At 45.7% G+C, this 27,800-nt stretch overlaps 1 protein-coding gene across 10 annotated transcripts in view; it reads left to right on the top strand.

The window, feature by feature from the left end:
• KALRN (kalirin RhoGEF kinase) overlaps positions 1-27,800 on the top strand; it is a 528,324-nt gene that overhangs the window by 494,166 nt on the left and 6,358 nt on the right. For 6 of the 10 annotated variants that reach the window (XM_055717657.1, XM_055717652.1, XM_055717651.1 and 3 more), the window contains 11 exons: positions 374-621; positions 3,915-4,038; positions 5,401-5,460; positions 16,156-16,183; positions 16,650-16,821; positions 18,972-19,093; positions 20,598-20,729; positions 22,478-22,642; positions 23,540-23,618; positions 24,801-25,001; positions 25,920-26,058. In XM_055717657.1, the coding sequence (XP_055573632.1) occupies positions 374-621; positions 3,915-4,038; positions 5,401-5,460; positions 16,156-16,183; positions 16,650-16,821; positions 18,972-19,093; positions 20,598-20,729; positions 22,478-22,642; positions 23,540-23,618; positions 24,801-25,001; positions 25,920-26,058 (1,470 nt within the window). Of the gene's footprint in view, positions 1-373; positions 1,640-3,914; positions 4,039-4,222; positions 4,307-5,400; positions 5,461-16,155; positions 16,184-16,649; positions 16,822-18,971; positions 19,094-20,597; positions 20,730-22,477; positions 22,643-23,539; positions 23,619-24,800; positions 25,002-25,919; positions 26,059-27,800 lie in introns of those variants that run through there. The other 4 variants (XM_055717655.1, XR_008733430.1, XR_008733429.1 and 1 more) reach the window with 4 other exon arrangements.

Below are 27,800 nucleotides of genomic sequence, written 5' to 3' on the forward strand. Positions count from 1 at the left end.
ACAGTGTGCCGTGTATTTAAGATCATGAGATGTGTGAGTATTCATTCCGCTTCTAATGTTGAGCCTTTGTTGGTCTTTCCCCCTGTATGGCTCAGCACGGATGGTTCATCTGTAAGACCATACAAATGAGAACATGGCAGGGGCACCATCGCTGGCAGCTGTGAGATCTAAGACGACATAGGAGGCTGGTTTGCATCAGATTAGTGCTGCCTTTCAGATCCTTAAAATCCTTTTCTATCAACGTGAACTTTAAGTATTTTGTGCCTTTCTCTCTGGTACAGTTAGGCTTGACATGAAGCAGTGGGATTGCTGCCAGCAAAGGCAGGTTCCTCAGCGCCGCCTGCTCACAGGTTTCTGTTGTGTCCATTTTCAGACTGATTTGGGAGGGTGCAATGGGACCTCTTCCATGGTGGTGATTAAAGATTACTATGCACTGAAGGAGGATGAGATCTGTGTGAATCAAGGAGAGGTGGTTCAGGTCCTTGCTATCAACCAGCAGAACATGTTCCTGGTTTACCAGCCTGCAAGCGACCACTCTCCAGCCGCTGAAGGATGGATCCCCGGCAGTATCTTGGCTCCCCTTACTAAATCCACTACAGATAATAGCGACGGAAGCATCAAGTAAGTGCCATGTTGGCTTCGCTGGGAGCACTGTGTGGATTTTTTGAGGAAAAAAAAAAAATAAATAAAAAGAAACAAACCCAAATGGTAGGGAACTCCTGCTGGTTTTTATCTACAGTGCCATTGGAACAAGCTGAATGGTCAATCCGCAGCATCGGGCAGCCATGGTGGATAGCTCGGGTTTTGCTTATTTTCATTTTGTGGGGTTTTGTTTATACTTTGGAGAAAAATAAAACCATAGACAGTTAAAGATATGTTTTATGTTCCACCATTTTACACCAACATGGACGTGCTTGGACTGGACTTATATTTATGTTGTATTAAGTTACTAATCTATATATTGGTTATAACAGGATATAGCAAAAAAAAAAAAAAAAACCCAAAAAAAAAAACCACAAAAACATCCAGGCCCCATGTTGGACTGAGGTTCACTTCTCGTGGAGGAGAGATTTTGTTGTCTGTGGCAATTTCCTTGTACAGCTTGTATCTTTTTTTTATTTTGTTTTCTTTTGTTTGGTTTTTTTTCTGTTTGCAGTAACTTTTGTAATATATTTTTTTGGTTTGCAAGACCCCCATCCAAGTACATTCCTGTATAAAGTATTTTGCACTATTTAAAAAAAAAAGAAAAAAAAAGAAAAAAAAAAGGAAAAGAAACAAACTCACATTGATGAAGTCAGGTTGTGCAATATAATGGATAGTCGCAATGTTCATCATTGTACCTGTAATGTAACTAATTTTAAATGTACTATTTTAAATATGTAAAATAAATTTTCACCATGAGCATGTTTTAATGAGGTAAAAGAACTAGTATGACCCTTTTTTGGTTTGGGTTGGTTTGGGGTTTTTTTGTTGGTTTTTTTTTGTTGTTGTTTATAACTTTTTGTTGCTTATTTAACAAATGTGTGGATATATATATTTTTCTTTTCTGATTTTTAGAAATTTGTCAGTCTGAAATGACTAATGCAAGAAAGTGGTTTTTTGGTATTAAATACAGAAGGTACAACCCTCTTTTCAGTAATACCTGTGCTTTCTTTTAACATCTAAAATGACTAGATGGTAATGCATGACGTATGCCACAAATTGTTACCTTACATGAGTACCTCGAGGCGCAGAATTAAACACAAGGAAAGATTCTGTGACGGATTCACTAAAAATAATAATTTGACCTCTGCTGGAGTTTCAGTTAAGATAAATGATGACTTTACCTGTCAGTCAGTAATGAATGCTACTGTAAATTGCATGTTAAGCCAAAGGAATTGCTTAGCACATCTTTTGCACATCTACCACGGTCATTCCTGGGTTCCTCTCTAACCACAATATGCAACCACGTGCTCTTAGGTTTATCCGTGGCACCAGGCTCCTGGTGAAGACTGATTTCATGGCAGCTGTACAGTCAAATTCTACATCAAATTATGTGGTCGGATGAATTGTGGCCAGGAAGGTGTAACAAAATCAAAAGACACGTGCATTGCACTTCTCTCTTTCTCACTGCAGTAAGATTTAAAGTCTCGTATCATGTTTTCAGACTCAAACAGCTAAAACAACCCTGAAATCAAAAAGATGCTTGAACAACTGAAGTCCTGTGGGTAAAAACTGACCTGGAGCTGGTGTTATCTTCAGCCCTGTCTAGTCTGCCAGATCATATTGAATAATTAATATAAGTAATAAAAGAGTTTCTTCTGTTGACAAATACTGTACACAAAATATGTGGTCGATCCAGTAGTGTTGGCACCATGTATTATTCACTGATAACTCAGGGAGTCCATCAGCCACATCCTTGAGTCTTACCATATCTTAAAGGAAAACTTAACAGTCCTGAAGTGTTGGATAACTTCCCCTGCTCTGCATATCTCGTTTGGACCTCCTCCAGAAATGCCCAAATATCAGACAGCACTTATCTGTCTGGCTGAGACGTGCAGGGTGCTCTGGTGCTCCTTGTGCTCAAACATGACCGCACATGCCAGCTGTTTGCAGTGGAGACGCTAATCCTGTTGTGAAAACAGTTGATACGACCCAGTTCAGTCTTGTGTCAGTGGCAGACAGCTGTTGGGAGGCCATTAGTTTACTTTTTTTTTTTTTTTTTTTAATTTGAGCTATTATACAGCTTCCATCAGGTGCTGAAGTAGAACCCAAAAATGCTTAGGAATCAGCCACAGTGTTCATGGGGGAGCGTCGTCTGTGCGGGGCATCCTTTGAGTCCTACCTTGCTAACATACTGCGTTTTATTGGCATCGCAGGTGATCGTTGGATTACATGCAACTTGCTTTGTAAAATGTGTCAAGGTACTGTAGACATGACATGTGCCAAACATTGGGCTTAAACATGCAAATCAAATTTGCATGACTTAAAGGTGGGCAGATGCATTGAACCTGGATCCCAGCTCATCACACTGCTGTTTTGGTAGCTTTCTGCTTTGGACAACATACCCCTTCCCAAATCCCCCCCAACCTGTCCACTATTTAAACCAAATTAAATCCATATTAAGATGTTTTGGTTTTTTCTTAATTTATGTCTGCTTTGATATGCAATTTCTGTTGTCAACACAGCATTGCTCTTACAAGGGGTGACATGTTCTGTTGTTTTTTTCCAAGAGTAGAGATCATAGGAGCAGTAATGAGGGGTGAAAAATGTACCAGGAATTGTGCCTGCTGTGGTGCTAACCACAAACCTTGGAGTGACTGATGTTCTCTAATCAGACTGGCAAAATCAAATGGGGAATTCTTGGTCCTGAGGGTCACAGCAGAGCTTGTCGTTCTAGGAGATGACTTATCTCTTGGAAAGTTAATGACGTAGTTCCTATTTGTTGGGCTATTCATGTTCTGAGCAACATGTAGGGAGCAACACCTTGAATTTCTTAAATTTTTAAAATTTGCTCTACTGAGTAATCTATTAATGTATTTACATTTGTTCCACCGCTTTTAACCAACAAGACCAAGGACCAAATTGGCCTTTTAACTGTAGCAAAAACAAAATAAATTTCTATTTGTGGCAATGCAAAACAAAGTCCCTGAAACCAGATGTCCAAGTTCTAGTTGCCTGCTTCCATCATGGACATTTTTTTCCTGCTCCATGCATTTAAACAGCAAGTGTGGCACAACATCTGCTTTGCAGAACCGTTTGGTTTGGTTTTTAACTTCAACTCTCATTGCTCAGTTTGAGATAGGCGTATTGCCGGTGGCTTTCACCTTCTAGGGAATCGCAGTAATCGCAAATGTGGATGCTGGTTCCCCTTTCCAAATCCTTCCTTCCTGCTATGATTTGCTGTTTGATTGCTGCGTTTTTTGGTACAACAGGAAGTCATGTTCATGGCATACCCTGCGCATGAGAAAGCGGGCGGAAAAGGAGAGCAGTGGCAAAAATGAAGCCAATGGGCCACGTAAATCCAAGGATATTCTGGGGAACAAAGTCTCTGTTAAAGTGAGTAAGGCCATCTGAAAGCTGTGTGCTGCTCTCCTGCTTCCCATCCTTTTCACCCCCTATAGCATCCTCTCCTGAGAGAGGGAGGGGGTGGCAATTTTGGGTTTGGTTTTGGTTTGGTTTGGTTTGGGGTTTTTTCCACTTTAGTTATCCTTTTTTTTTTTTTTTTTCCTTTTTTTTGTAGTATCCATTTTAGCAGGACTTTTGCATGCAAGATAAAATGCAGCCTTTGTTTTTAGTTTTCTTTTTCCTGGCATCCTACATGCAAGTAAGTAATCTTCATTAAAAGAGCAACTATATAGATGGTTAAATAACTGTTCTTAAAATTGTGACAGTAGTGATTTACTGACCTCTGACCTAGCCCAATCTGCAGCTCCACCAGAGCAGCTGCAGTGGTGAGAAAGCCACTGGGTGAACCAGTGGCCTCACTGAGGTCGATGAGTTTTCTTTAGGCCAATATTTCACCAGATCTTAAGGTAATGGGTTCTCAACCTTGAGATGGTTAAGGTCTTTGGATTGGGGAGATGGTCTCAATGACCTTTTACTTTCCATGTGACCAGATAGGGCAGAGATGCTGACTCTGTCTCACCAGGAGAGGGTCTCGTGTGTGTCTGTGTGCGTGTGTGTGTGTCTGTCTCTCTCTCTCTGAGATCTCCCAGTATGGAAAAGGTTGAGAACTGTGGGGTTAAGCTCCATCTTCTGCTCGGGGTGCCTGACCGCTGTGCTCCAATTCAGAGGATCCATCCCTAAAAACCGACCATGAGGCCTGCTCAGGACTAATCTGGGGCTTTCCCTCCCACCAGAGGCAAGCAAACACTCGTGATTTTGACACAACCAAAGCCCGGCCTTGGTTCAGGAGAGCACTTGAGCATGTCCTTTGGATCCACCCCTCTCCAGGAGAGCCCATGATTAAGTGTTTTCCTTTGCAGAGGCTTTCCGTCTTGTAAGCCTAGTGGAATAGCCATGGCATGTGCAAAGGGAGGAGCCCTGCGGCGGCACCCCGGGCGCCCCCGCACCCCCCGCGCAGCCGCCCTGCACCCTGCAGCCCGCCGGCCGAGGGCTGGGCGCGGGGAAGCCATTGCTCCAGCATGGTGGCCACAGTTCTTCCTCCTGTTGCTTCCTCGCTGTTTTTACTACCTGAACGACCTACAGAATCACTGCTGCTTCTTTGACAAAAGCATGTCTTTGCCTTTGCTCCCCTTGTTTTGTTGTCGGCTTGTTTTCTGTTGGTTTTTTGAGAGCATTTTCCGTACTGTTACCCATCTCCATGCTGCTCACAACTCCTGTGCTGTTCTGCCCTGTCTAACCAATCTCTCCTCTAATCTCTTGTTCTCTTTCTTCCTCTCCATGCTGCCAAACAAGGAGACAAACAGCTCAGAGGAATCAGAGTGTGATGACCTTGACCCCAATACTAGCATGGAGGTAGAGACAATCATCCTTGTGATTTTGTTTTTCTTTTTCCCAAGAACATGTGCCCATTTTGAAATGTCTTTGCTGAAAGGGGAGCTGGCGGGTCTGTATCACTTGTGGACATATGTGCCACTTCAGTGTGATTCACACAAAGCACCAACTCTGGTTTTGCCAAGTGCTGAACTGGAGTTTGGGCTGCCTTTGTGGTGGGAGCAGTGGAGGAAGCTGAGGAACAAGCTTCTGCTGAGCTGGAGGCTCACGTAGCCACCCTCAGCCACTGTTTCCCACCTGGGACCTTGTTCAGTGAAACAATAATGCATGCATGTCAACCGCTGATAAACCCAGCAGCTTTCTGTATTAAACCCCCACCCTCGCCCTGGCGATATGTGCTGAGCTGCTAGTCAGGCTTGTGTTACAAATCACTGGAGCAAGCGTGGTTGCACCACAGCTAGTGCTTTAAATTGTCTCAGAGGTCAGAAAAGGCAACATTTCTTTTTTCTCCTAGCAGAGTGGGAAATTGCATTTCTATAAAGGTACTGAAGGAGAATGGTAAAACTGGTTGTATGAACGTGCCTGTATCACAGACAAGGCTGATGCAGACAGGTGGACCCAAATGATGATGTGTTACACTACTATTTTTTTCCCAATGTGGAACCACCGCTTCTAGTGGAGTGACAGAGACATGCCTTGCTGAGAGAGCCCAAAGGAGCTTACAATCATAAAAAGTTACATGTCTGGTTCTGCTCCATTAATATCTCGCAGGACCCATTTTTTCCTGCCCATAGTGACCACACCAAGCATTTGTGTACGTGGTACCAAGGTTGAAAGAGCTTCCTACTGGAACAGGCGAGGACAAGATTCAGAGAGACACAAGTGATTTGGTGGAGATGACAGAGCAGGTCATTGAAGAACAGGGATATCTGTGTCCTAGGAGATCTCCGGGATGCTGTTAGCCAGGCTGCACTATAAATATCCCACAAAAGACAGCTGATCTTCCTCCTGAAGGGGAAAAAAAGGAGGGAGAAGTGCAGTGAGATGCACCACCTCAGCTATTAACCTGAAGGCTCTCTTCTATTTTAATTGTGTTGGCACAAGTAAACACATCTTTGAGAAGGGGATGTGTACTAAAAGAAAGCTTTGGGCCCAGCTGGCATCCTGGAGACTGAATGGTCCTTGTGACTAAAGACGCATTATTCTCAGGAGCGTGTTTGCATTTTCAAAGAGCATTTTGACAATCACAGGTAACAACTAGAAGTGTATGTATTTGTTGCAAGGCGGTGCTCAGTTACTGCACTTAAGTCTGTGTAAGCTTTAGATACTGAAAATTGCCCTGTGGTGTGAAAAAGGTGGCTGAGATGCCCGTGTGTTGTACAGAGCTGGGTGAGAATCACCATGCTTTTTGCAGAGAATTTCTGTGTTTTGACTTTGCCTAACAGGAAAACCAGACGTTTTAAAATTGTCAGTGGAAGGTATCCGAGTCCTCACACTGTCGACATTTCTAGTTAGTTCTAACATTCTCCACATGGGCCTTTTCGTTTGTTTGATTTGGGGTTTTTTACCATGGTAGCCTGCCTTTCTGAAGTTCAGGAGGTAAGAGCCTTTCTATTTAAACCAAAAGACACTAATGTGAGGTCTTAGCAATGGTATGAATCTGCTGTTGGGGGAGTGACTATGTGCTTGGTATGTAACTTGATTTACACTCAGAAACCTCATTCTGCATCTCCCAGGTCACTTACTGGAGATGACACTGCGCTGCACTGTGGTCCCCAGGAGCCACAGTGTTCCACATGGCTTGGAAAGCTCAAGCCTGCTTCTCAGCAAAGCTCTTCAGGGCTGAGCATATGTTTAAAATGGCAGAGGGAGAGAAAATAAGACTGCAGTTGTGGGGGTGACTTACTAAGCTCACGCTGCCCTGCTTGGTGCAGTACAGCCCTGGCTTTGTGCTGATTTTTGTACATCTGCAGCCTGGAGTGAATGTGGTCAGCTCGCTGGTCTGGCTAAGAAATGCTGGGGGGAAGGGATTGCTGATACACAGTGTAAACTAAAGAAAATCATCCAGAGGGAGCAGAGCAAGGGCGGGCTCATAAAATGCTCGTGAAGCCCTAGAAGAGGCCATGGAGAAGTCTAGTCTGTAAAGGTCTGGGGTATTCACTTACTGGGAACCACAGTTGTTCTCCCTTTCCCTTCATTATGAGTGTTTTGATGACCCTTTTCAAACGTGTTATGAGGAATGAGCTCTATTAAGGCCTTGGAGCTGAAGCCTTCTCATTAAAACAGAGGCAAGGCAAGGCACTTCCATGGCCAGAGCCTGGTTCAGGGCTTCATTGGTCTTCCGGGTGTTGTGTTGTAGGCTCCAATAATTGTTGAACAGTGCTGCCCCTCCGCCTCAACCTGTGTGTGCAGTCAAAATCAGCATCTCACCCAGTTCTCCTTTCCCTACTCGACGTGGTCCATCCCAGTGGAGCCACTGGAAAGTTCCCTGGGGACATGGAGCCAGCGTGACTGGCTGCCTGAGGGCAGGGGAGACCTTGTCCTCACACCTGGCTCAGCTCATGATGGATTTTATAGACACTGGGGTGCTGGTAGGAGAGCTGTGTCCTGGCTGTCAACATTCAGAGGTGCATGAGGCCCTACTTGTGTCGTTAAGGCGGAGTTGTGTGTGGCTGTTATTACAGCCAGGTAATAACAGGGTGAGTCACTTGGCTTCACTTATAGGACTGTCACCTCGACATCCCTCTTCCTTCCATCGTGCAAGAGAACATGCACCAGCACTAGAACAGACGCAGCAGTCTCTAAATGCAAAGCAGACATATTAATTACTTGGAAATATCAGTGCAATTTACCTCCAGCCTACTCACTGCACAAGAAGTCAGTAAGCTGTTCGTAGTGTCCATGAGGTCCCACAGCTATCGTGGTCTTTCAAATCTAGCTTTGCCTGCTATTTATAAAATACCCCATATCTGTTCAGTCCATTTCAGATTTCTAAAGCACTTTGCCTTTGTTTCAAGGGGAAACATAGACAGGAGGAAATGTGGAGTACACATATAGCGTTGTATGTGTAAACTGGTGACTGTTTAAAAGAGTTTTAAAATGTTTAGATTTTAATGTTTAAAATGCCATTACTGTGGTTTTGCTCACACAGGGACATGCTGGCCCTGGGGAACTTTCCATTCATTGTAACTTTGACTAGATATAGTATCACTTGGTGGGTTTTTCTTTTTTCATTGTTTATTAATACGTAAGGAAAGTACATAAGGATGGAAATTAAATTTGGGGGTTCTTCCCCTATTTTTCTGCTTTGCACTGTTGTTTCACAAAACAGAAGGTGAAAACTCACTTGTTAGGCATGTAAGTGTAGGAGCAGGCACTTAAGGAGCATGTGTAACCACGTGAGGGATGGGAGTAACCTATATTTAACAGAGATCGGAGACTCCCTTTCCACATGTCTGTAGCTAATTGCATAGGGACAGGCAACTCCACTTCTGGGAAGAAGGTGTTTGCCCTTGTGAATCAGTAAATATCCACACCCAAGTCTGGGGTCCTGGACAATGACACAACTAATTGTCGTACAATTCTGTGTTGTAACATCTCATGGGGTTTTAATATGGCTGAAGTGGTTATAAGTCAACTGTGCAGATCCCATCGGGCTCCTCTCTTGTCTAAGCGAATGTCCTTCCAGCAGTCAGAAGACCTGACTGAGCTAAACCTCCCTAAATTCAGCAGCAGCTCTGCCAGGCTTTGGGGCGGACCTCACATGTAGGGATCTGACGTGGCTGCAGATGCCTTGTTTTGCACAGTGTGACTCCAACTGCAGTGTGTTACAAGTAATCCTGACCAACACACAACTATCGCTGAGAGCCTCGTGTCTGTTCCAGTTTCTTAGCTGTGCAAAGGAGAGATGAAGTCCAGGCCCACCCTGAGCCAGTGGAAGTGCCATCATTAGATTAGTGAGCTGGGCTATTGCCAAGGTATGTAAGTTGGGCTTTGTAATGGTTTTTTTTTTTTTTCAGTTATGACATTTTAGCATGTTAAGAGCTACTCAGAGACACTTAGAGCAAGATAAGCACTAGGAAACATCCTGTGGGGAAGAATATTGTGTTAGAATCCCCGCAGTGCAAGCGGTGGAGTAAGTCATGGTTTGGTGGGTACAGCACTGGCTCCACGTCAACATTCAGCTCAGGCCAAGAATTCCCAAGTGCTTCAGGCAAATGCCTTGAGCTGTCCACCTCCAGAGCAGATCTAACACACTGTCTTGGCAAGGTCCCGTACCACCCTAGTAAGAAAGCCTTTCTTGGCCTGTTCCTACAGTATGAACAAGTGCAAGCCTGAGAACTTCCTGTGTTTCTCTGGAATGGCCTCCATGGGCAACACTGCCCTGAGTGACCAGGGATTGCCAAGACTGACCAGGAAGGTGGCTCATCAGGTGTGACGTAGCCTGAGCTGGCAGCGCAGGTGTGGTAGTTTAGCTTTCTGGAAAAGAAAGAAGTGACCTACTTCATCTGCAGGAAGGAGATACAGTGCTACAACACAGTGCCTGCAGTACCAGAGACATCCCACAGCTGTAGCTGTTGATGACCGCCAGCCATTAGGGCCTTGCAGCAAGAGCATGGTGAGGGCAAGAGGACTTCTGCTTTGCACAGGTGCATGTACAATAGTCTGCATCCCTTGTGGCTTCTCCACCAGTCTCAAAGGCTGCTGAACCCATCCATGCTGGGTGCCAGAAGGTATCCCCCATCCCCACCAAAAGGCTGATGCTGTGGGACATTTCATCAGATAACATCCTCCCATTTTAAATCATATTTTCCCTTTGGTAGCATTTATCCATGTGTAGCAGGATCCTTATTTGCTTCTTTTAACAAGAAATTTCTCCTGTTAATTTATTTATTTGGGGGGGGGGGGGGGGGGGGGGGAGACTGGTGACACTGTGAGCTTTTCTCTGCAAAAGTCTCAAAGTAGAAGTTGACCTAGTCAGAGATGGATTGACAGACCTTTTCCTACAAGTTAGAGTTGGGTTAATTCCTCTGTAACTCATTTTTTTTCTGAGAATCATTAATCTTTTCTTCTCTTCTTTCCTTTTTTCTTTTCTTTCCTTTTCTTTCTTTACCTTTTCTTTTCTTTCCTCATTTCTTTTCTTTCCTTTTCTTCTCTTTTCTCTTTTCTCTTTTCTCTTTTCTTTTTTCTTTTCTTTTCTCTTTTCTCTTTTCTCTTTTCTTCTCTTCTCTCCTCTTCTCTCTTCTCTCCTCTCTTCTCTTCTCTTCTCTTCTCTTCTCTTCTCTTCTCTTCTCTTCTCTTCTCTTCTCTTCTCTTCTCTTCTCTTCTCTTCTCTTCTCTTCTCTTCTCTTTCTTTTCGTGTGAGGGAGCAAGGAACGTGCTTCTGACTCTGCTACCAGCACGTGCAAATGCGTCAATATTTGATTTTAACTCAGTGAACAAGAAGTGCCATGAGGTGTTTACAAAATGCTGAGCCGCTTGTCTTGGAGTGAACATGCCCTCTACTGTTTAGACAAAGCATGGGTTTTACTACAGAGGGCTTGGTTTGCAGCCTAACCTTATGCTTTAGGGGGAAAAAATTGACTCCTGTTCTTGCTGCACTCCCTTAAAATAGGACTGAAATGTGGCATTGGAAAATTCTGGGCATCCACTGGGACCTGCTGGGTGTTGCGTGTGTCTGGGCTGGGCTCAGGCCTCCTGCAGGGGGGTGGGTTAGGCACGGCGAGGACGTCTCTGCAACGGAGAAGCAAACCCTGGCCAAGGCAGCCGAGCTGCGCTTGCAGAGCATTTCAGGGCTGGCCCTTGGCACTGCGGAATGATTTCTCGTTCCCCACCAGACACAGCACGTGTGGACAGATGAAAGATAAGCTCTTGCTAAGAATTAGGGCGGTTGGAGTCACTTTGCAAGTGGACTGTGCCGCTACTGCTGCAGATGTATTTCTATCTTTATAATGTGAGCCTAGCAAACCAGGGAAAAAGTGGCCCAGTACTGCAGAATGCTGAGTTGCTGGATGCAGCAGCTATGCTGCTTTTCTAAAGCCTGTTACACCGAGTTACGCTGAAGTCATTTAGATCTAAGTCACTTAGATCCCTGCAGGTCCCCAAAGGCATTCAAGTACGCGCCTTGCATGCCTTTCTTGGTTTGAGACCCGAAGCAGCGCTGGCTGGAGGATGGAGAAGCAAGGTCTATTTCTGGGGTTTTTATTGAATAACCCTGACCCGTCCTCCCATATCTTTATGTCCTCCCCCTCCCCCTTCCCTCCAGCTCCCTGGCTTTGTGTTAGTCCCCACATCACTTGAGCAGAGGCCGTTTTGTGGTCTCTGCCTTTCTCACCCTCTGAGGTTTCCTCTTTCACCCATCACCGTACAGGGAACAGAAGCTCTCCTGGCCGCAGAGGGAGCGTTGTGAGTGTTCACCTACCCTGGACCAGGCTAGAGGTATTTCATCTATTGGAAAAAGTAAATCTATCTCACTTCAACTAAATTTATGTTCCTAGGAAAATAGAGCCAGCTGTGCTTCTTACCTGAGGAGCGACTGCATTGCCAGCCGGGTTTCATCCCTTAGGGTGTGTGTCTACCTGCTGTGGACTGATGGAAGATGGTGTGAGAAGGTTTTGCACTGGATAGTTCCATCCCTGTGAGTTTCTTTGCTGGCAGGCCAGCCTGGCAGCCACAGTGGTGCAGGTGGTGTTTGCTGGGATTTCTTCAGGGAGCCCTTCTCAGCGTGAGACCCCAGGCCACCTTCTCCCGCTCCTGGCTGCTGTGGCCGGGGTGCTCAGCTGAGGGCTGGGAGGTCCTCCTGCAAACTGCTACAGACTGCGCAGGGTCTCACGGCTCAGCCTTGTGTCGCTTTTCAGAAGACAAGTAAAACTCCACAAAAGCCACATAACCAGCAGGGTTTTTTCCCACCTGGTAATCTCAAAGCAGTGCAGAGCATTCCCAGAGGGAGTGATGCACAGAAGTCAGGGCTGCTGCATCAGCCCCGCAACCACCACCACTGCCCTTTGGCTTGTATGGGAGCACCCTACGGTGAGCAGGGGCTTAAAAAGGGGGGAAAACATGCTGGAGAGAGTGGTCTTTCACGTCCTTTTCTCAGAGGGAGAAGTCCCTTGGATTTGGAGCCCATTGTGTTGCCCATGTGAGCATCTCTGGCAGCATCATGTGCCACAGGTGCAGCATCCTGGCCCCCGAGCCTTGGTGGCTGCCAGGGAGCTGCATCCCCTGCCTGCAATCCCCTTCCAGTGTACGGCACCTCACTCTGCTTGCCAGCAGCCTGTCCCAGGCCCCTTGCTGGCAGGAATTTCTGCTCTTAGAGCAATGCAGCCTGATTTTTGACTCTTTGTAAAATCTCTGAGAAAAAGAGAATTGGGAGGAGCTACTTGCATGGATTTTAACAGCGTTTCCAGCTTTTTGCACACACCATCATTTTCAAGATGCTCTGGAAAGTGCTTGACAAATTTTTCCATAAGGGAAAACAGCCGTGGCACCAGCAGGAGGCTGTGTGGACAAGCGGTACATGAGCTCCTGTCCTCCGAGGGCTCTGCGGCCAGGCTCTGCAGACGTCCTCTCCACCCACAGGTATTAAAAACCTATTTGGCAAATGAAGAAGTCCCCTCCAAATCCTAGAAGAACTCCGTGGAGTCTGTCATCTCCTGCCATCCATCCTTAGCCTGGGAACCTGGCCGGCATGCAGAGAAAGGTAGCAAAGCCCCAGGGCCTGGGAGCGAACCTGGGAGCCAGCGGAGCTGGATTTGGCTGCAGACCTGGCTATGAATCTTTGCTTTCCTGTTTCTGCCCTTCTCACCCCACCATTTGACCTCCTCCTTCAATGCAGACCAAATCCCATTCCCTAATTAAGTGATGTATTAAATCACTTTGGTAGTACTTAAACATTCTCGTATGCAAACAGGCTTTTATTTTTGTCTAAACTTAAAGCAGGCAAAAGCTGCAACATGGCTTTGGGGGTGTTGTTGGGTAACATATTATTAATTAACAGGTGAAGCAAAGGAAATGTCAATTTTACCCATAGACTCTTTCAATATTATCTAGCAGTGGTAATTTTCTTTCTGATATTCTCATGGTGAGGCAAGGGGGAAAAAAATTGGTAAGACAATTATTATAAATGATTGTGCCTTGGAAGTCATTAGAAATGTAGCATTATTTATAGATATATCCATTACATTCATCATTGTAGCTGCCTGTTCTAATGGATCCTTTGGAGTTGTAAAATTAATATAGACTGTTAGGAGTGTTTCTTTCTCCTGATCTCTAATCCTACAGGGATGGAAATTGGCGAATAATAAAGGAATCTAGTGCATGCTGCAGTGAAGAATGGGGAGAGCTTAGGAGGGTAGATGTGTATTCCAGTTAAGCCAAAAACTACCGAAATGAAGATGTATGTGCAAATGAGCTGATGCCTGGGGTTACTCAGCTGATAAGTAGATGGGCTCACTGAGTGAAAAGTGGCAAGCAGTGGTTACCCACAGAGAAGCTTTTTCTTCCTTTGATGTGTTGTGTGAGCGATGCAATGTAATCACAAAGATCCACCTCTCCTTTTCCATCTGCACAGGTGGGAGAGATGTTCTTTATCCAGTGCCCTCTTGTGCCCCCATTTCTTCCTGCCTGTGGGATCCAGGGGACTGTATGTGGGTGCTGGACCCTGTGGAGCAGCAGTCACTGCCTCTGAGTCCCTTCAGCCTCTTGGAGGCTCCTGGGGTGGCTGGCCAGAGGTCCGTGTCCTTGTGTCAGTGCCTAGCTGCACCTTTCAGATGGGGCTTTGTGCATCGCAAGTGAAGCCTGGGCCAGGAGGTGCAGCCAGGAGGAAAACCTGACACAGGATCCAAAGAGCCTGGGTCACTCTATCACCCAGTCAGGGTCCTGCCCACTGAGCCAAGCCATGCCATCCCATTGCAGGGGTGGCATGCTCTCTTGCACCCACCCCAGTGGCAGAGATGCCCCAAACGTAGCTTTGAAAAATAAGAAGCCCTAATTAGAGTAGAAGTGCTCAGAGAGTCCTCTCCGGGATGTAGGCAGAGGCTGGCTCCTTCCAGGAGCTGAGAATGAGATGTTTGAAATCTCAGTGCTCTGGAGAGCATGTGAGAGTCCAAACCATCACACTTTTGGCCACCAGGTTGGCCTTTTGGACTGACTGGCTGCATGCTAGGGACTGAAACCTGCTTTGCCCACAAGCAGCAGCCCCTGCTTGTTTCTGGAATGCAGAGTATAAAGCACTAGTACTGACCAGTTGTTTCAGCTGGTACCATGAATGTTGTGTTCTCTGTGGATGTGTCCCAAAGGATCAAATTCTGCCTATTGCTAGGACAAAGGGTAACTCTCAGTCTCATATGGCACGGAATTTTGTTGATGTAAGGTATGTTTCTATGGGGAAAAAATGAACTACTGTGAGTGGCGAGTCCATGTTATGCCTGGTTCGTTTGGTCCTTCTGGTGGTGATAGGGGAAAGCAGACCCTGTGGTGTCAGTGCTGGCACCAGAGGTTTGCCTGGGGCTGTGAAGGACTGTGGAACCAGAATAAATCTGAATATGCTCAAGTGCTTCCTTGAATGGCACCCTGAGCCATTCATCTTGGAAAACTATTTATAAAGTCAAAGTGTAAATATAAATCTTGAAGAGGTATCTACATTAATTTTAATGGTTATTGCTTCTGCTTTGTGGCCTGGTTTCTGACCGTCTGCAAAAACTCCCATCAGCTTTGGCAGACCATGAATTAGGTCACTGCTTCATTGCTGTCTTCCAAAATAGCTCTGAAATAGATAGTAACAAAGATATTTAAGGCGAGATAAACCACACTGATGTCTATGTGCTTGATAGCAAATTATCAGTTTGAATTTGGATAACAAGGCCTTATGAGATTATTAAAATAGTTAATGAGGCTCCAGCGCCGGCAGCGGCTGCAGCGACACTACTATGTAGTGAGGATCGATTCTTCATGTAAGAACTTAGTCTTTGCTTTTCCCAACTTTGCTTCTGGGGTTACATGAGCAAATTGGCATATATAGGTCACAGACACACAGTAGCTTTTCAAGTCTCTGCTAGCTTGATCAATTAACTAGTTAGATAAAATAACTCTCAGTTATCCAAACCTAGTTTCAAGTTGGAAAGTTTCCAGCAGTCCAACGCAGTGAGTAAAATTTTACTCATTGTGATCGACTGAGAGTTCTTGCAGGACTGATACTTGCCAGTAGGCAAAAATAAGGCCATATTTGTGTTTTAGTGCTTTATCTTTTTTCCCTGAAGCTGAGCAGAAGTTACAAGACATCTTCCCAAAGCTGGTTAGTGGACAGAGTGCTGGTGAGATGCCGCAGGTGTGTGGTGACCACAGGTGCTGCATGAGCTCCACAGGGTCTGGAGCTGGGCACAAACCATCTCTGGGAAGAAGAGTTAATGTCTTGAGCGTTACCACCCAAGCAAAGAGAAAGCATGTCCACCCTCCTCACTCTTAGTGTCGTGCCTGTTACCAGGGATGCTTTATCAGAGTTCCAGATGCCATAGCTTTCATTTGCTTCCCCAGCTGTGCAGGGGCTTGTTCTATTGTCACCAGAGCTTGCTGCACCTGCTGGTTGTTAGAAGTTGCTTGTAGCCCTTGGTCCGTGCTTCTGCGGTTCTGATGAGGTTCACCATCGTACCTTGTGAAACCAGACGTCTCTTTGTCACTGTCCAAAAAAAATAAATGCTTTTGTTTCTTTGTATTTTACAGATAATCAACCCCAATTTCATTCAAGAAGGTGAGTTAAGGACAGCTGTGCACTGACTGGCACGGAGGGGCATGTCAGCAGCTGTGATTTACTCTGGTGCAACAGCACGCTCTGCACCCACCAGCGTTTACAGCAAAGCAGCTCCCCACTGCCCAGTCCCCAGGGAAAGCGGCCTTCCTGCTGGCTGCTTGGCTTAGACAGCCCGGGGCCATGGGCAAGGCTGAGCCCCCCAAATCCACCTTCATAAAGTCTCACCCTCCTGCCAGAGCACAGGGCTGGGGGATGGACAGTCCCCGCCACCTCCTTCTCTGCCCTGTGGGCAGCTGGCTTTTAGTGAGGGGGGAGTTTTGGTAACATAATCCCAGGACCCCCCAGCTGTTTGGTGCCCAGATCCCATAGTTGGTCCTGTAATGTATTCTCTAGGCTTGCATGGGGAACATCCTCACCTGTAGATTAAAAGAAGGTGTCATGCGTGTAACCCCATGTTTTTTTTCAGTGGCTCCAGAGTTTCTTGTGCCATTAGTGGACATTACCTGCCTGCTCGGCGACACAGTGATGCTGCAGTGCAAAGTCTGTGGACGGCCCAAACCAACTATAACCTGGAAAGGACCAGATCAGAACATTCTTGACAATGACAGCAGCACAGCCACTTACACAGTGTCATCCTGGTAAGGTCCTGCCTGTGAATCCCAGCATAGCTGGTCGGGATGGTCACATTGCCCTCAAATATGGCACCAGTCAGGCTACAATACTCATTAGAAATGGAGTTAATCTTGTCTGGCATGATGTACTGGCCCATTGCTGTACCACATGTCAGCTAGAAAGGGTCAGACTTTGGGGTTTGGGTATCTCTATCATTTCCCAAGTTGACATAGGATATGTCCACAAAGTCTGTTGCTGGCAGACATGAGCTTGCTCCTGTTGACCTCCTGAGCCAGCTGCAAGCCAGAAGCCGGAATGTTTCCAGCTTACTAGTTTGGCTAATACTGCCTTCGTGTTGCTGGGGCTTCTCTGCTTGAACTGATGCCATGCTGACCTTTGGTAGGAACAGGAGTTGGGCAGAGCAAGCCCTCACCAGCTTGCAACACCCATGTCATTGGGTGTTTTCTCATGAGCAGAGGTGGTAACTCCTGTAGTTTTCCTGAGCCCTTCCTCATCTTTTCCTAAAAGAGCCTACATGTGCTCCTGGGAAGGCTACATCTGGCTGTGCTTGGACAAAAAGGTGCTTGTCAAGATGTTCCTGGCCTGGCTAGCAGGGAGGAAAGCCATCTTTACGACAAGCACTGGGAAGATCCAAAAAGATCTGGAGTTGAATTCAGGTCAGGGAACAGCCTGGATGCTCATCTGCAGCTTATATAAGGGATTTGGGGCAAACTGCTGTGGAAATCTCTGGGAGACAATCTTTCATGTAAACTTTTCAGCACTTCTGGCTCAGGGAATCCAGGGAGTACAAAGTCACTGGAAGTTACAAATGAACACTAAGAGAGAACGGATTTTGTATGTTCTATAAAAAAAATTACGTATGATCAAGAGCTTCCTTCAGAGATCATTAGCTTGTGCAGCTGCCCCAGAGCACCCAAAATTGTCTTTTTAGCCATTACTCAGTAGATTGCTAGTGCCTTATCTTTGGGGTCTGGCTGGAGTTGGGATGAGGGGATATTGCCATACAAGATTCTGTTTTCCATCAGAGTCTTTCGCCTGTGCATTGGCTCCCTGTGCACTATCAGCACTTGTATTGTCTTGTTACTCTTATATATTTTACAGTGGAGACACTGCTTGCCAAGGAGAGGCCCAGCAGACCAGTGGCTGTCTTACAAATCTTGCTGGCATGAGTGGCCAGATTATGGGGGAAGGGGATATTTCTGTCCTGTTTCAAACCAGCACAGTCAGACCAGCAAAGGCCACAGTGTCCAGGCAGTTACACCAGCACCACATCCTTCAGCAGTTTCCGATAGCTTACACATTCAAGAATTAGTTTACTTTAGCCATCAAGGGAATTTATTGCTGGCTCTAAGCTGGGTCTCCAGTACGGCTAAAGCAGTTACACAAGCAAAATCCTTTAATTCAGGCCAACTCCCTTAAATTGCATATTGAAGACTGCAGTATGCAAACTGAAGTGACTATGTACAGACCTGCTATAAATTCACCAGACTCCGTAGAGCTGTTTGTTTTCTCAGATTGGCCCAAAGATTGAGTGTCTCTCATGAACTCAGCACTGGCGTTCTTTATCCCTAGCTGTTGTGAGATGTCTAGCCGTCCCCCTGGGGGCCTGGCAGCCACATTAGATCAACAGCGTGTGTTCCAGGAGTCTGAAGCTCCCCAGAAATGTCAGGCACCCTGCACTGTGTGACCACCTTCTGCATCCGTGGGAAGCACAATTTGTCTGGTGTCTGTTGGACTTAACTGCAGAGGCACGGCAGCTCAGCATCTCCTCAGATAGGAAAGATGTGCTTGGGGAAATCTTTCCAGATATGTGGAGGCTAAGCATCCAGTTCTGGACAGGCACAACAAATGTTCAGCTTCTGGACTTTGTTTGCTGCTTGAGTCGCTAGAGATGCTTGCCCATCTCCTCTGAGGCCACAGCAGACAAGTAGATTTGCCTAGCAGGCAATCTGGACCATTCGGCTTGAAGGTTTCATTAACAGCTTAATCCTGATATATGGGGTGGGGGTTGTATTTGGGTACCAGATTGCTGGAGGGATATTCCTTTAAATGAGTTAACAGGATTTGTGTTTGTAACGAGGCAGGGCAGGAACTGGTATAAGAAGCATTAGCAAGTGAAGCAGCGCTTTATAACGGGGGTTTCCTGCACCCACAGTGACTCTGGGGAGCTGACCTTGAAGATCTGCAACCTGATGCCTCAGGACAGTGGCATTTACACCTGTGTGGCAACCAACGAACACGGAACCGCATCAACCTCTGCAACCATCAAAGTTCAAGGTAGCACATCTGACCTTAACACCCAGGATTTTTCCTGCACAGGGTCCCTTGGTGGGGGCTGGGAGCACACAGGAATAGCCAGTGCAAAGTCAGCCGGACGTGGAGCTGTGCCAGGTAAATTGAGACGTTAAAATCATACAACCGTTCCTCAGCCAAGACTCCCACTGATGGCTGAAGGCATTGCAGACTCTTTGCGCTTGATTAAGTCGTCTGATCATAAGCATCACATCTGGGAAATGAAAATGTGTTGGCACTGGTTCAGCTCCTGCATCCTGTTCGCAGCACTGCTTCCCAGGGGCTTGGTAAGGTCGGCTGGGGGAAGCTGAGCTCCCTCGGGCTGCTGAGCCTCTGGGGATGACCCCCGGGCTGCCCACAGGGAGCTCTGAGCTTCAGAGTCTGCCTGGAGCCGGGGGACCTGGGATCCCACAACACTGATTCTCAGCATCCCTTCCCTGTCGGGGACAGGGGAGGCGAGAGTAAGGTTTGGCCTGGATGAACTGCTCTGCGGGGTTTCAACTTGGAGACGTATCTCTGAGCCTGAATTCTCAGTGCTGCAATTAGTGACCCATCTAATTGTAATGAATATGAAATGATGAGTTGATGCTCGTGACCTCTAGCTCTGGGAAGGGATCTGTTAGCATGAGAGATGAGGGGTGCCTGCTGCGTTGAAGGGGATGGCACAGAAATTAATGTCTAATGAGTGGGTTACAGACGCAAGAGTGTCACAAGCATTTAGCAGTTGATTTGTTCGGTGTCACAAACTGCCCTAGAGATATAATTCCCCCAATTTATCCAAGTTAGTGGCTACACTAACTACTCCTGTGCTGAAGGAGCCCTGAGCAAAGCACAGAACTACTGGTCGTTTGTCAATCTGCTGCCAAACATACCAAGAACACAAAGCGCTCTGAATGCCTTGCTTGTATCGCTTTTGGACACTTCAACAGTAACTGTCTCCCCACCTCCTCACTCGCTGCTTGGTGAAGCCCATAGTAATATTTGTTTTCCTCACTTCCATGGGCTTTGCATCAGGTCTTGAGCTGGAGCAAAAATTAGCAGCAGAAGGTAGCAGGTAAAGAGTCCCTGCCTTCACAGCAGCTGAGCTCAGATGGACTCTCTACACCTGAGGGGTGATTCTCCCAGCCAGTCTCGCAGGGAGCTCTCCGGGGCACCGCAGTGCAGTTGACCACCAGCTGTGGGCAAGAAGAAATCCCCCCCTGTGCTGCAGTACTGTGAGACCATGCAGAGGCAGCAGGGCTTACGAGCAGCACAGTTCTCTCCTAGCTGCTAGTATGGAAGTATCAGACTCACGGTGGTGGGTGAATGGGACAGTGACATTGCCTTTCCTCTGGTTGTGCTGGTAGCCCAGTGCAAACCAGAGTTCTCCTTCTGCAAGGGGCAGCTGCCCCATAGTGACCTGATGTACCTGGTACACCTGATCTGCAGAATAAAGCCCTAGCACTTGTTGATGTGATGCTGGACTTGGTGCTTGTTTTCTCTTCCCAAGGTGTCCCAGCTGCCCCAAATCGCCCCATTGCTCAGGAGAGAAGCTGCACTTCTGTGATCCTACGCTGGCTACCCCCATCCAGTACAGGCAATTGCACCATCTCAGGCTACACTGTGGAGTACAGGGAAGAAGGTAAATGCTTTGAACTGTGCTCACTGGCTGGGAGAATAAGAACAAAGTAAGCCTCCTTTATCGCACAACAAGTCCCAAAAGCATCCATGCCACCACTGGGGTGCCACTAGGTGCTGCTCAGAGAACCCAAAGTCTAAGGCCAAAAGAAGCCCTTCTGTCCTCCAGTCCAACTTCTCATATATTACAGACCTTTCTGTTCCCTCCAGTCACTTACAGCAAGTTAAGTGTGCCAAGCTAAAACATATCCACCACTAAGGCATCCTTTCATCATTTGTGTTTCACCACTACGGTATCCATCCTTTCTGGTGGATGTTTCCTGGGAATTGCAAAATCAAAGTAGCCTCATTATTTTTTTGAAATGGGTAGAGTTGCAGATCCCTGCATACTTTTCAAGCTCAGCTCAGAAACCATTTATTCTTAAATCCAACCATCCTTTCCCCCTGAATAATCAAATAGATATTAAATGCACTGTTTTCCCAATATGCGCAGGCATGTGCTCTTGAAAAGGGCACAAATTTGAAATTATTCACATCCCTTTTTGCAAGGTGTGAGGGTCCCTGGACAGTAAACTTTGCCTTAGGTATGTGATCTCTGTTTTTTTCCCCTTCATCCTTCAAAAAATCCTACCTCATGTTAGTAAATGTGCAAACTTAATCACTCCATCACATTAATAACTTCTCTTCTCTGCCTTGACCCTCACTGTGCCATCAGTGTGACTGGCATTTTTGTGAAAGACTAAAAGCTCTTTATTAACAACAGCCACTAGAACAAACAGCAAAAAAGCAGCAGTGCTGTCAGTGTTCAGTATTCCTCCCACTCCAAAGGAATCACTGACTCTTCCCTGTGAAACCAGCCTTGACCTTGTGAGACCTGGCAATCAGAATTTGCCCACAACACACACAACATATACGGGTCATGGCAAATAATGTAAGAAGCCCTGAAATTACTAAAATAAGATAAAATTTTACATATTCTTGAAAGAAATCATAGGCTGTGACAGGGCTTAGTGTCACAGGGGTCCTTTTCTTTTCTGTGACCCAGTGCAGATGAATAAAGTATTGCTTCTTTGGATGCCACAGGTTAGGCAATGGTTAGGTGGGGTTGTTAGGAGAAGGAACACGACAGACATTTCTTTGCTGCAGTCCTGCTCATCTGCAAAAAAATCCATACTAAGCCTCAGAAAGCTGGTTCTCCTCTTGCAGCTCCAGGATTCACTGTAGTCACCATGTCTCCCAAAAAAAGACTTTGTCTGCAAAAGCACTTGGATTGCACTGACGCTCTGTCTTAGCTTCATCTGGGACTGCCTTGTCCTTTTTTTTTTTCTTTTTTTTTTTTTCTGTATTTCTGCTACTGTTTTTCTCATAGCAGAGCTGTCATCAAATCAGTCCTCCATTCCTGCCTTATCACGCTGCCCTCCGACATCACTTGTAGCACACAGCCACAGCTAGACTGCTGGAGCGATCAACCCTGGGCTGTGTTTTTTCTATTGTTATCAGTCAAGTGAGGGGCATTTCCTTCTTCCCTCATTTAGCCAGGCTGGAAGGGGGCTGCAACACAAAATAGCTTCCTGTGGTCCAGTTCTGGTTTAACAGAAATACATCAGTCTGCCATAACACTGTCTTTTAAAAACCCCATGGATTTTAACCTCCCAGAGTACTGCATGAGTTGGGCAGAGAAAGCTTCTGCTCTAAGTTGACATATTGATTCTGTTTCCTTCAACTCTCCTTCTCTCTGACTGTAAAACACAGGCTCACAGGTCTGGCAGCAGTCAGTAGCCTCAACTTTGGACACATACCTTGTCATTGAGGACCTGGCCCCAGGCTGCCAGTATCAGTTTCGAGTGAGTGCCAGCAATCCCTGGGGGATCAGCTTGCCCAGCGACCCTTCTGAATTTGTGAGGCTCCCAGAGTATGGTGAGTGGAGACACTGAGGAGGGCTTGATGCACAAATGTGTCCATCCATCTGTGCAGTCTGTATGGTGTGCTTTGATGGGTCTTGATAAAAACATTTATCCTGAACCTGGAAGGAATACAAGAAACAGCCTTTGAGATGCTCAGAGCCAGCTCCTGCCGCTAGAAAGGCTTTTCAGGTCTGCTCCTCCAGCAGGGCTCACAGCCTCCCTCTGTCACAGAAGCTGTTGCAGTTCTCCAGCAGGTCCCTGCTTTCTATCCCAAGACCACTTCCCTTTATCTCTGGGGTCTGTGTCCTGGTTGGTGTCCCCTCTGCCTTTCCAGCAATACCAGCAGCACCAGGGCCTTCTGCTGGGCTACCCAGATGGGTCTGCAAGTCAGCTTGCAAAACATATCCCCCTGAGAAATGCAGCCAGCATAGGAAGGCTGCAACGAAGGTGAGCCCCCAGTGTGCAGTGCTGCAGGAATTTGGGGTACAGCTCACTCATGGTGTTGTGACCAGAGCCCACATTTCCCCATGTTTTAGCAGCTCTGGTGCGTCACTAGGTCTGTGACTGGCTTGGATAGCCTGTGCTGGATGAAATGAGAGCTCACACAGCATGGCTCTGCCTCCCAGTTACACACAGACGTGGCCTTAGACTGTCCGTGTGGCCCTTCTCAGCCCAAAAATACAAGGACAGATTTAAATCCACCTTATCCATACCATCCTCTGGGGAGCTCTGGCTTTTAGCAGTCCAACACATTGGAGCTGTGCCTAAGCAGTATGAAACTGGACTCCTAGTGGTAATACTTGCTGTTTTAAGTAACACAGTCTCACATAATTCTAAAATAGGCCATTTATAGTCCACAGGAAACTGTCTTTAACTTTATGCTTTCTTAATGTGCTTTGTTCTCTCAAAGACTCTGCTGCTGATGGTGCCACTATTGCATGGAAGGAAAACTTTGACCTCGCTTATGCAGAGCTGCATGAGATTGGGAGGTAATATTAACCCTGCTTATCACTGCAATAAAACACTGAAACAATGGCTTGAAGCTTTTTCCTTGGAGGAAATTTAGGTTGCTTTTTGTAGTTAGCCTGAAGACTGCTACTCCTTTCAAAGAGCATTGCCCATTAATTACTGATTAAAATACAGACCGGTTAAAATACTGACTAAATTCTGTTTTTCAAGATCAGTTGGGATTTGAGAATTGCAGTTTGGCAAACTTGTGAACAAATTGGGCAGCCAAATCTCTGACAGCCACTGGTAGCTGTCACTGGTATCTCCTCTGTCATCTCGGATTTGATGTGAGCTTTTGAAGTCATGACAATTTGCTGGTTCTGGATAAACTTAGCCCCAAAGCCTGAGTTTGCCGAAGAACTTAGGCATGTGACTGACTTAAATCACATGCCAAAGGGCTTTGCTGATTGGGAGGGTCAGTTAAACAGGAGCCTAGATAGGGGCTGTATAGCTCTGCGCAGAGGACAGATAAGGAACACAGAAACAATTCAGGTTAATGCAATTAGTTCTTCAGCTCAGAGATCAGAGGTGAGTAAGTCTGGGGCTGAAAGAACAGGAGGCTTTCTGGTTCTGTAGAAAGAAGCATGATGTATTGAGAGGCCAAGTTCAGCCCATGGTTTCACTGAGTAGTTTCACTTTCAGGACCAGTACTAGGCACCAGTCTGCATGAGTTTCCTAAATGCTTTCCTGCCAGCTTTTTAGTTAATTTCTTACTGTGTGCCTGAAACAGTGAGACAAAATGATAGGTTAGTGATTATTTAACAAGGCTTTGCTTTTAGTTGTCTGAGAAAGTTTGGGCTTCTTATTAAAGCAACTGGAGAAGGGAGTCTGCTAAAAAAAAGAGAGAAAACCTGTCAAAGTGGTGGCAACTTGAACCCAGGAGAGATTGTTAGAGGACATCAGTATGGCTGCACAAAGCAAAGTGACACCGTTTGCACTCAGTGTTTGCTAATCCCCAAAGAATCTCTACGCCCAGGGTAAGAGATGGAGGCTCTTTGTTCAAAAAAGGTTATGAACAACTTGTTAAATCTGATTTCTTGTGAAATATTAATGTGCTGAATCAAATAACACTTTGAAAATCAGTCTGTTATCCCACTGACAACTAGGTGTGATTTATTCATGAGGCACCTTCGTTATTCTGTGAGTGTTTTTTTTTATTTCAGGGGTCGATTCTCCATAGTAAAGAAATGTGTTCACAAAGCTACCCGGAAAGACGTTGCTGTGAAATTCATTAGTAAAAAAATGAAAAAGAAAGAGCAGGCAGCACACGAAGCAGCTTTGTTACAGCACTTACAGCATCCTCAGTACATCACTATCCACGATACCTACGAGTCTCCTACTTCTTACATCTTAGTTTTGGAACTGTAAGTACGTGGAGCTTGAATTCAAGTGTCTGGGTAGGAATCACAGCCCTATTAAAGCCAAGGATAAAATTCACCCTGGCTTTAGCAGGGCAAAGAATTTGTCATCTGTTTTTTATAGATTGTGATGTCAAATGAAATAGCCATTTTCTCCAGAGCTTCCACTGCCTCTTCTTTACAGTAAGTAAGATTCAGAGGACAAATAAAACTGCTTTCTACTCCGGTGAAGCTTGGGTAATTGTATCAGCAGTTTGTCCCGTTGAATAGCATCAGATTTACTTGGGCAGTTTTATCTACTTTTTATATTTGAGTAAATGTGTTTCAGCTAGATTGAAGCCTACGCTGTTCTAACACTTCCTGGTGAAAAGCGCTGTTTGGCAACCATGCTGCCGCCCACAAGGAAAAATAGCAACCCAAATCCAAAATGCTTCTTTGTTACAGTATATCCAACAAAGTATATTTGGGGCATTTGTTTGTTTATTTATACAGATAAATAAAACTAGGTGGAAAACTTTCATTGGTTTAGTTTTCCCATAGAATGTATTACCAGCCAAAAATGTCAGTGATTTTTCTGCATTACGTAACCAGCTCTATAAGTAAATTGATGAATCCAAATAATTAAGAGGATCTGTTTTCAAAGAAATTGCCTCTGTCTATTGAATCCATCTTTAAGCAAAGGAGTTTACTTTGAGACCGTTGCTGAATTTTTCAAGGACTGGAGATAACAATTAAGGATTAATCATTCTACCACTTCCATGGCCTGCAGTATCTTGAGATATCATTGAACAGTCACCAGATCTTGCATTTTAGTTTCCTCCATTTTTAGGTCATGAAGCTTCCACTGCAATTTTGTTTTCAAATATTAACTGTTCCTAGAGATATTGTGTGATCTTTCATGTGCAGGGGTTGATTTCTTTGTAGGATGGATGATGGTCGTCTCTTAGATTATCTAATGAACCATGATGAACTTATGGAGGAAAAAGTCGCTTTCTATATAAGAGACACAATGGAAGCCTTACAGTATCTTCACAACTGCAGAGTGGCTCACTTAGACATAAAGGTAAGAAGAAAAGAGAATGATGCTACTATTCAGTGCCTTGGTACAGAGAGTTCCCAGCTGCACAGACAGGGAGGAGGCACAGTTTGTGCTGCAAAAAGATGATCACTAAATGGACAAGCACTATCACTCAGACCTATTGACCACAGAAAGGATTCTCTGACCTGCAGCGCAAGGTCTTTTTCTTTGAGATGCACCTGTTTCCTAGATTCACTGGTTTGTTGTCAAGTCCTTTATGGCTGGATTTAATGAAGGAGAAGGAGGATGTCTGAGGCAAAAGTGAGGTGTCACTAGCCCTTGACTGAAGGGGAATTACAACAAAAATCCGTGGGGTATGGTTTGGGCTCACACTTGTACCAGCTTAGCTACCAAGCTTCCTGAGCAGAGCTGGTTTGTGCCCAGGCAGCTCAGGGCAGGTCAGGAGCGTGTCTCTCCCTCACGTCCACAGCAGTGCCCTGGAGAGCCCCAGGGGAGGTAAGGGTGCAGGGGAGCAGGAGGTGGGGAGGGCTGGCAGGGGCCAAGGAAAGCAGCATGCCGCATTGTGCTGCACAGCCTGAGAGGGGAACTGGGAATACACCCAGGGAGAGGTTCACAGGAAGAACAAACTGCATTGTGGAGAAGAAATTCAGGCATTCTCTAATGTCATGCTCAGTTAGATTAGCACAGCTTGTACCTCCTTTTGTTGGCGCACGTGGCAGGAGGCACTGTACTGTCCTGGATTTACATTGTACTTCTGTCCTCGCCACCATCCCAGTTATCTTGGATGACAGAGAATCAGCGATTGAAGTTATGTGTTTTGAGTTTTGTGATCTGCAACATTGATTCTGGTTGCCAGGAATATCAGATAATCTATAATATTTTTCAGGCTTAAATGCCAATTAAAAATGGAGAATGAGAGATTAACTTTCTTGTATAGTGGACAGTCCAGTTCCAAGGAGGTGTCTTCTCAACTCTCCAACCCCCAGGCATGTCAGACGAAGTGATGCTTTCATTGTTCTGATGCCTACTGCCACTGCAAAAAAAAAAAAAAGATTCCTTTTGTACAGTACCTTAGGTGAGCATTAGTCCCACAAGGCTAAATCATCCTGGTTTCTTTCAATAAGATTGTATTTTCTGCTGTATTTATAGGACCTGTCAAAAAATAGGTATCAATTGGAGGTAAGAAACCGCAGTGAATTTTCTATTTGATCATAAGAAACTTCCCAGAAACAAGCTGGGAAGCCAATTTTCTGTGACCTATTTACAGTTCTCCTGTACATGAGGGATATACTAAATAAAGCACCTTCTGTTGCTAAGTGGAAGGAGGAGATGCATTGGTAGTGACTGCCATGAACTGTCTTGTCCCAGGATTCTGCTCAAGATCCTGTTGATTTTGTCAAGGCAGGGTGCAAGGAAAAGAGCAAGCGGAGAGACTTGAACAGCAGTGTAGTGAACTTTGCTTTATATATATATATATATCCATGAGGCAGCAGTAAAATATGCATGAGGATGAGGGACTTCTACGAGAGAAAAGTGAGTCTGCATAGGGTGAAAGAAAGAAATTCAGAAATCATCTCAGAGCCAACAGAAGAAGAAAAATCCCTGAGTCCCCAGAGCAAAGTATATAGGCAATGTTCAGCATTTCCCACTGAAAGAGATAGATCTTAAATACTGAAAGGGTTGGTAAAAAGAAGGAAAACCAACTGGGATGAAATATAATTGCACTCCGGCTTGGAAAGCATGACTGTGTGCTGGAGTCTATAAGG

Source organism: Falco cherrug, chromosome 8 (genome assembly GCF_023634085.1).
Source record: "Falco cherrug isolate bFalChe1 chromosome 8, bFalChe1.pri, whole genome shotgun sequence".
In the NCBI taxonomy this organism is placed as follows: domain Eukaryota; kingdom Metazoa; phylum Chordata; class Aves; order Falconiformes; family Falconidae; genus Falco; species Falco cherrug.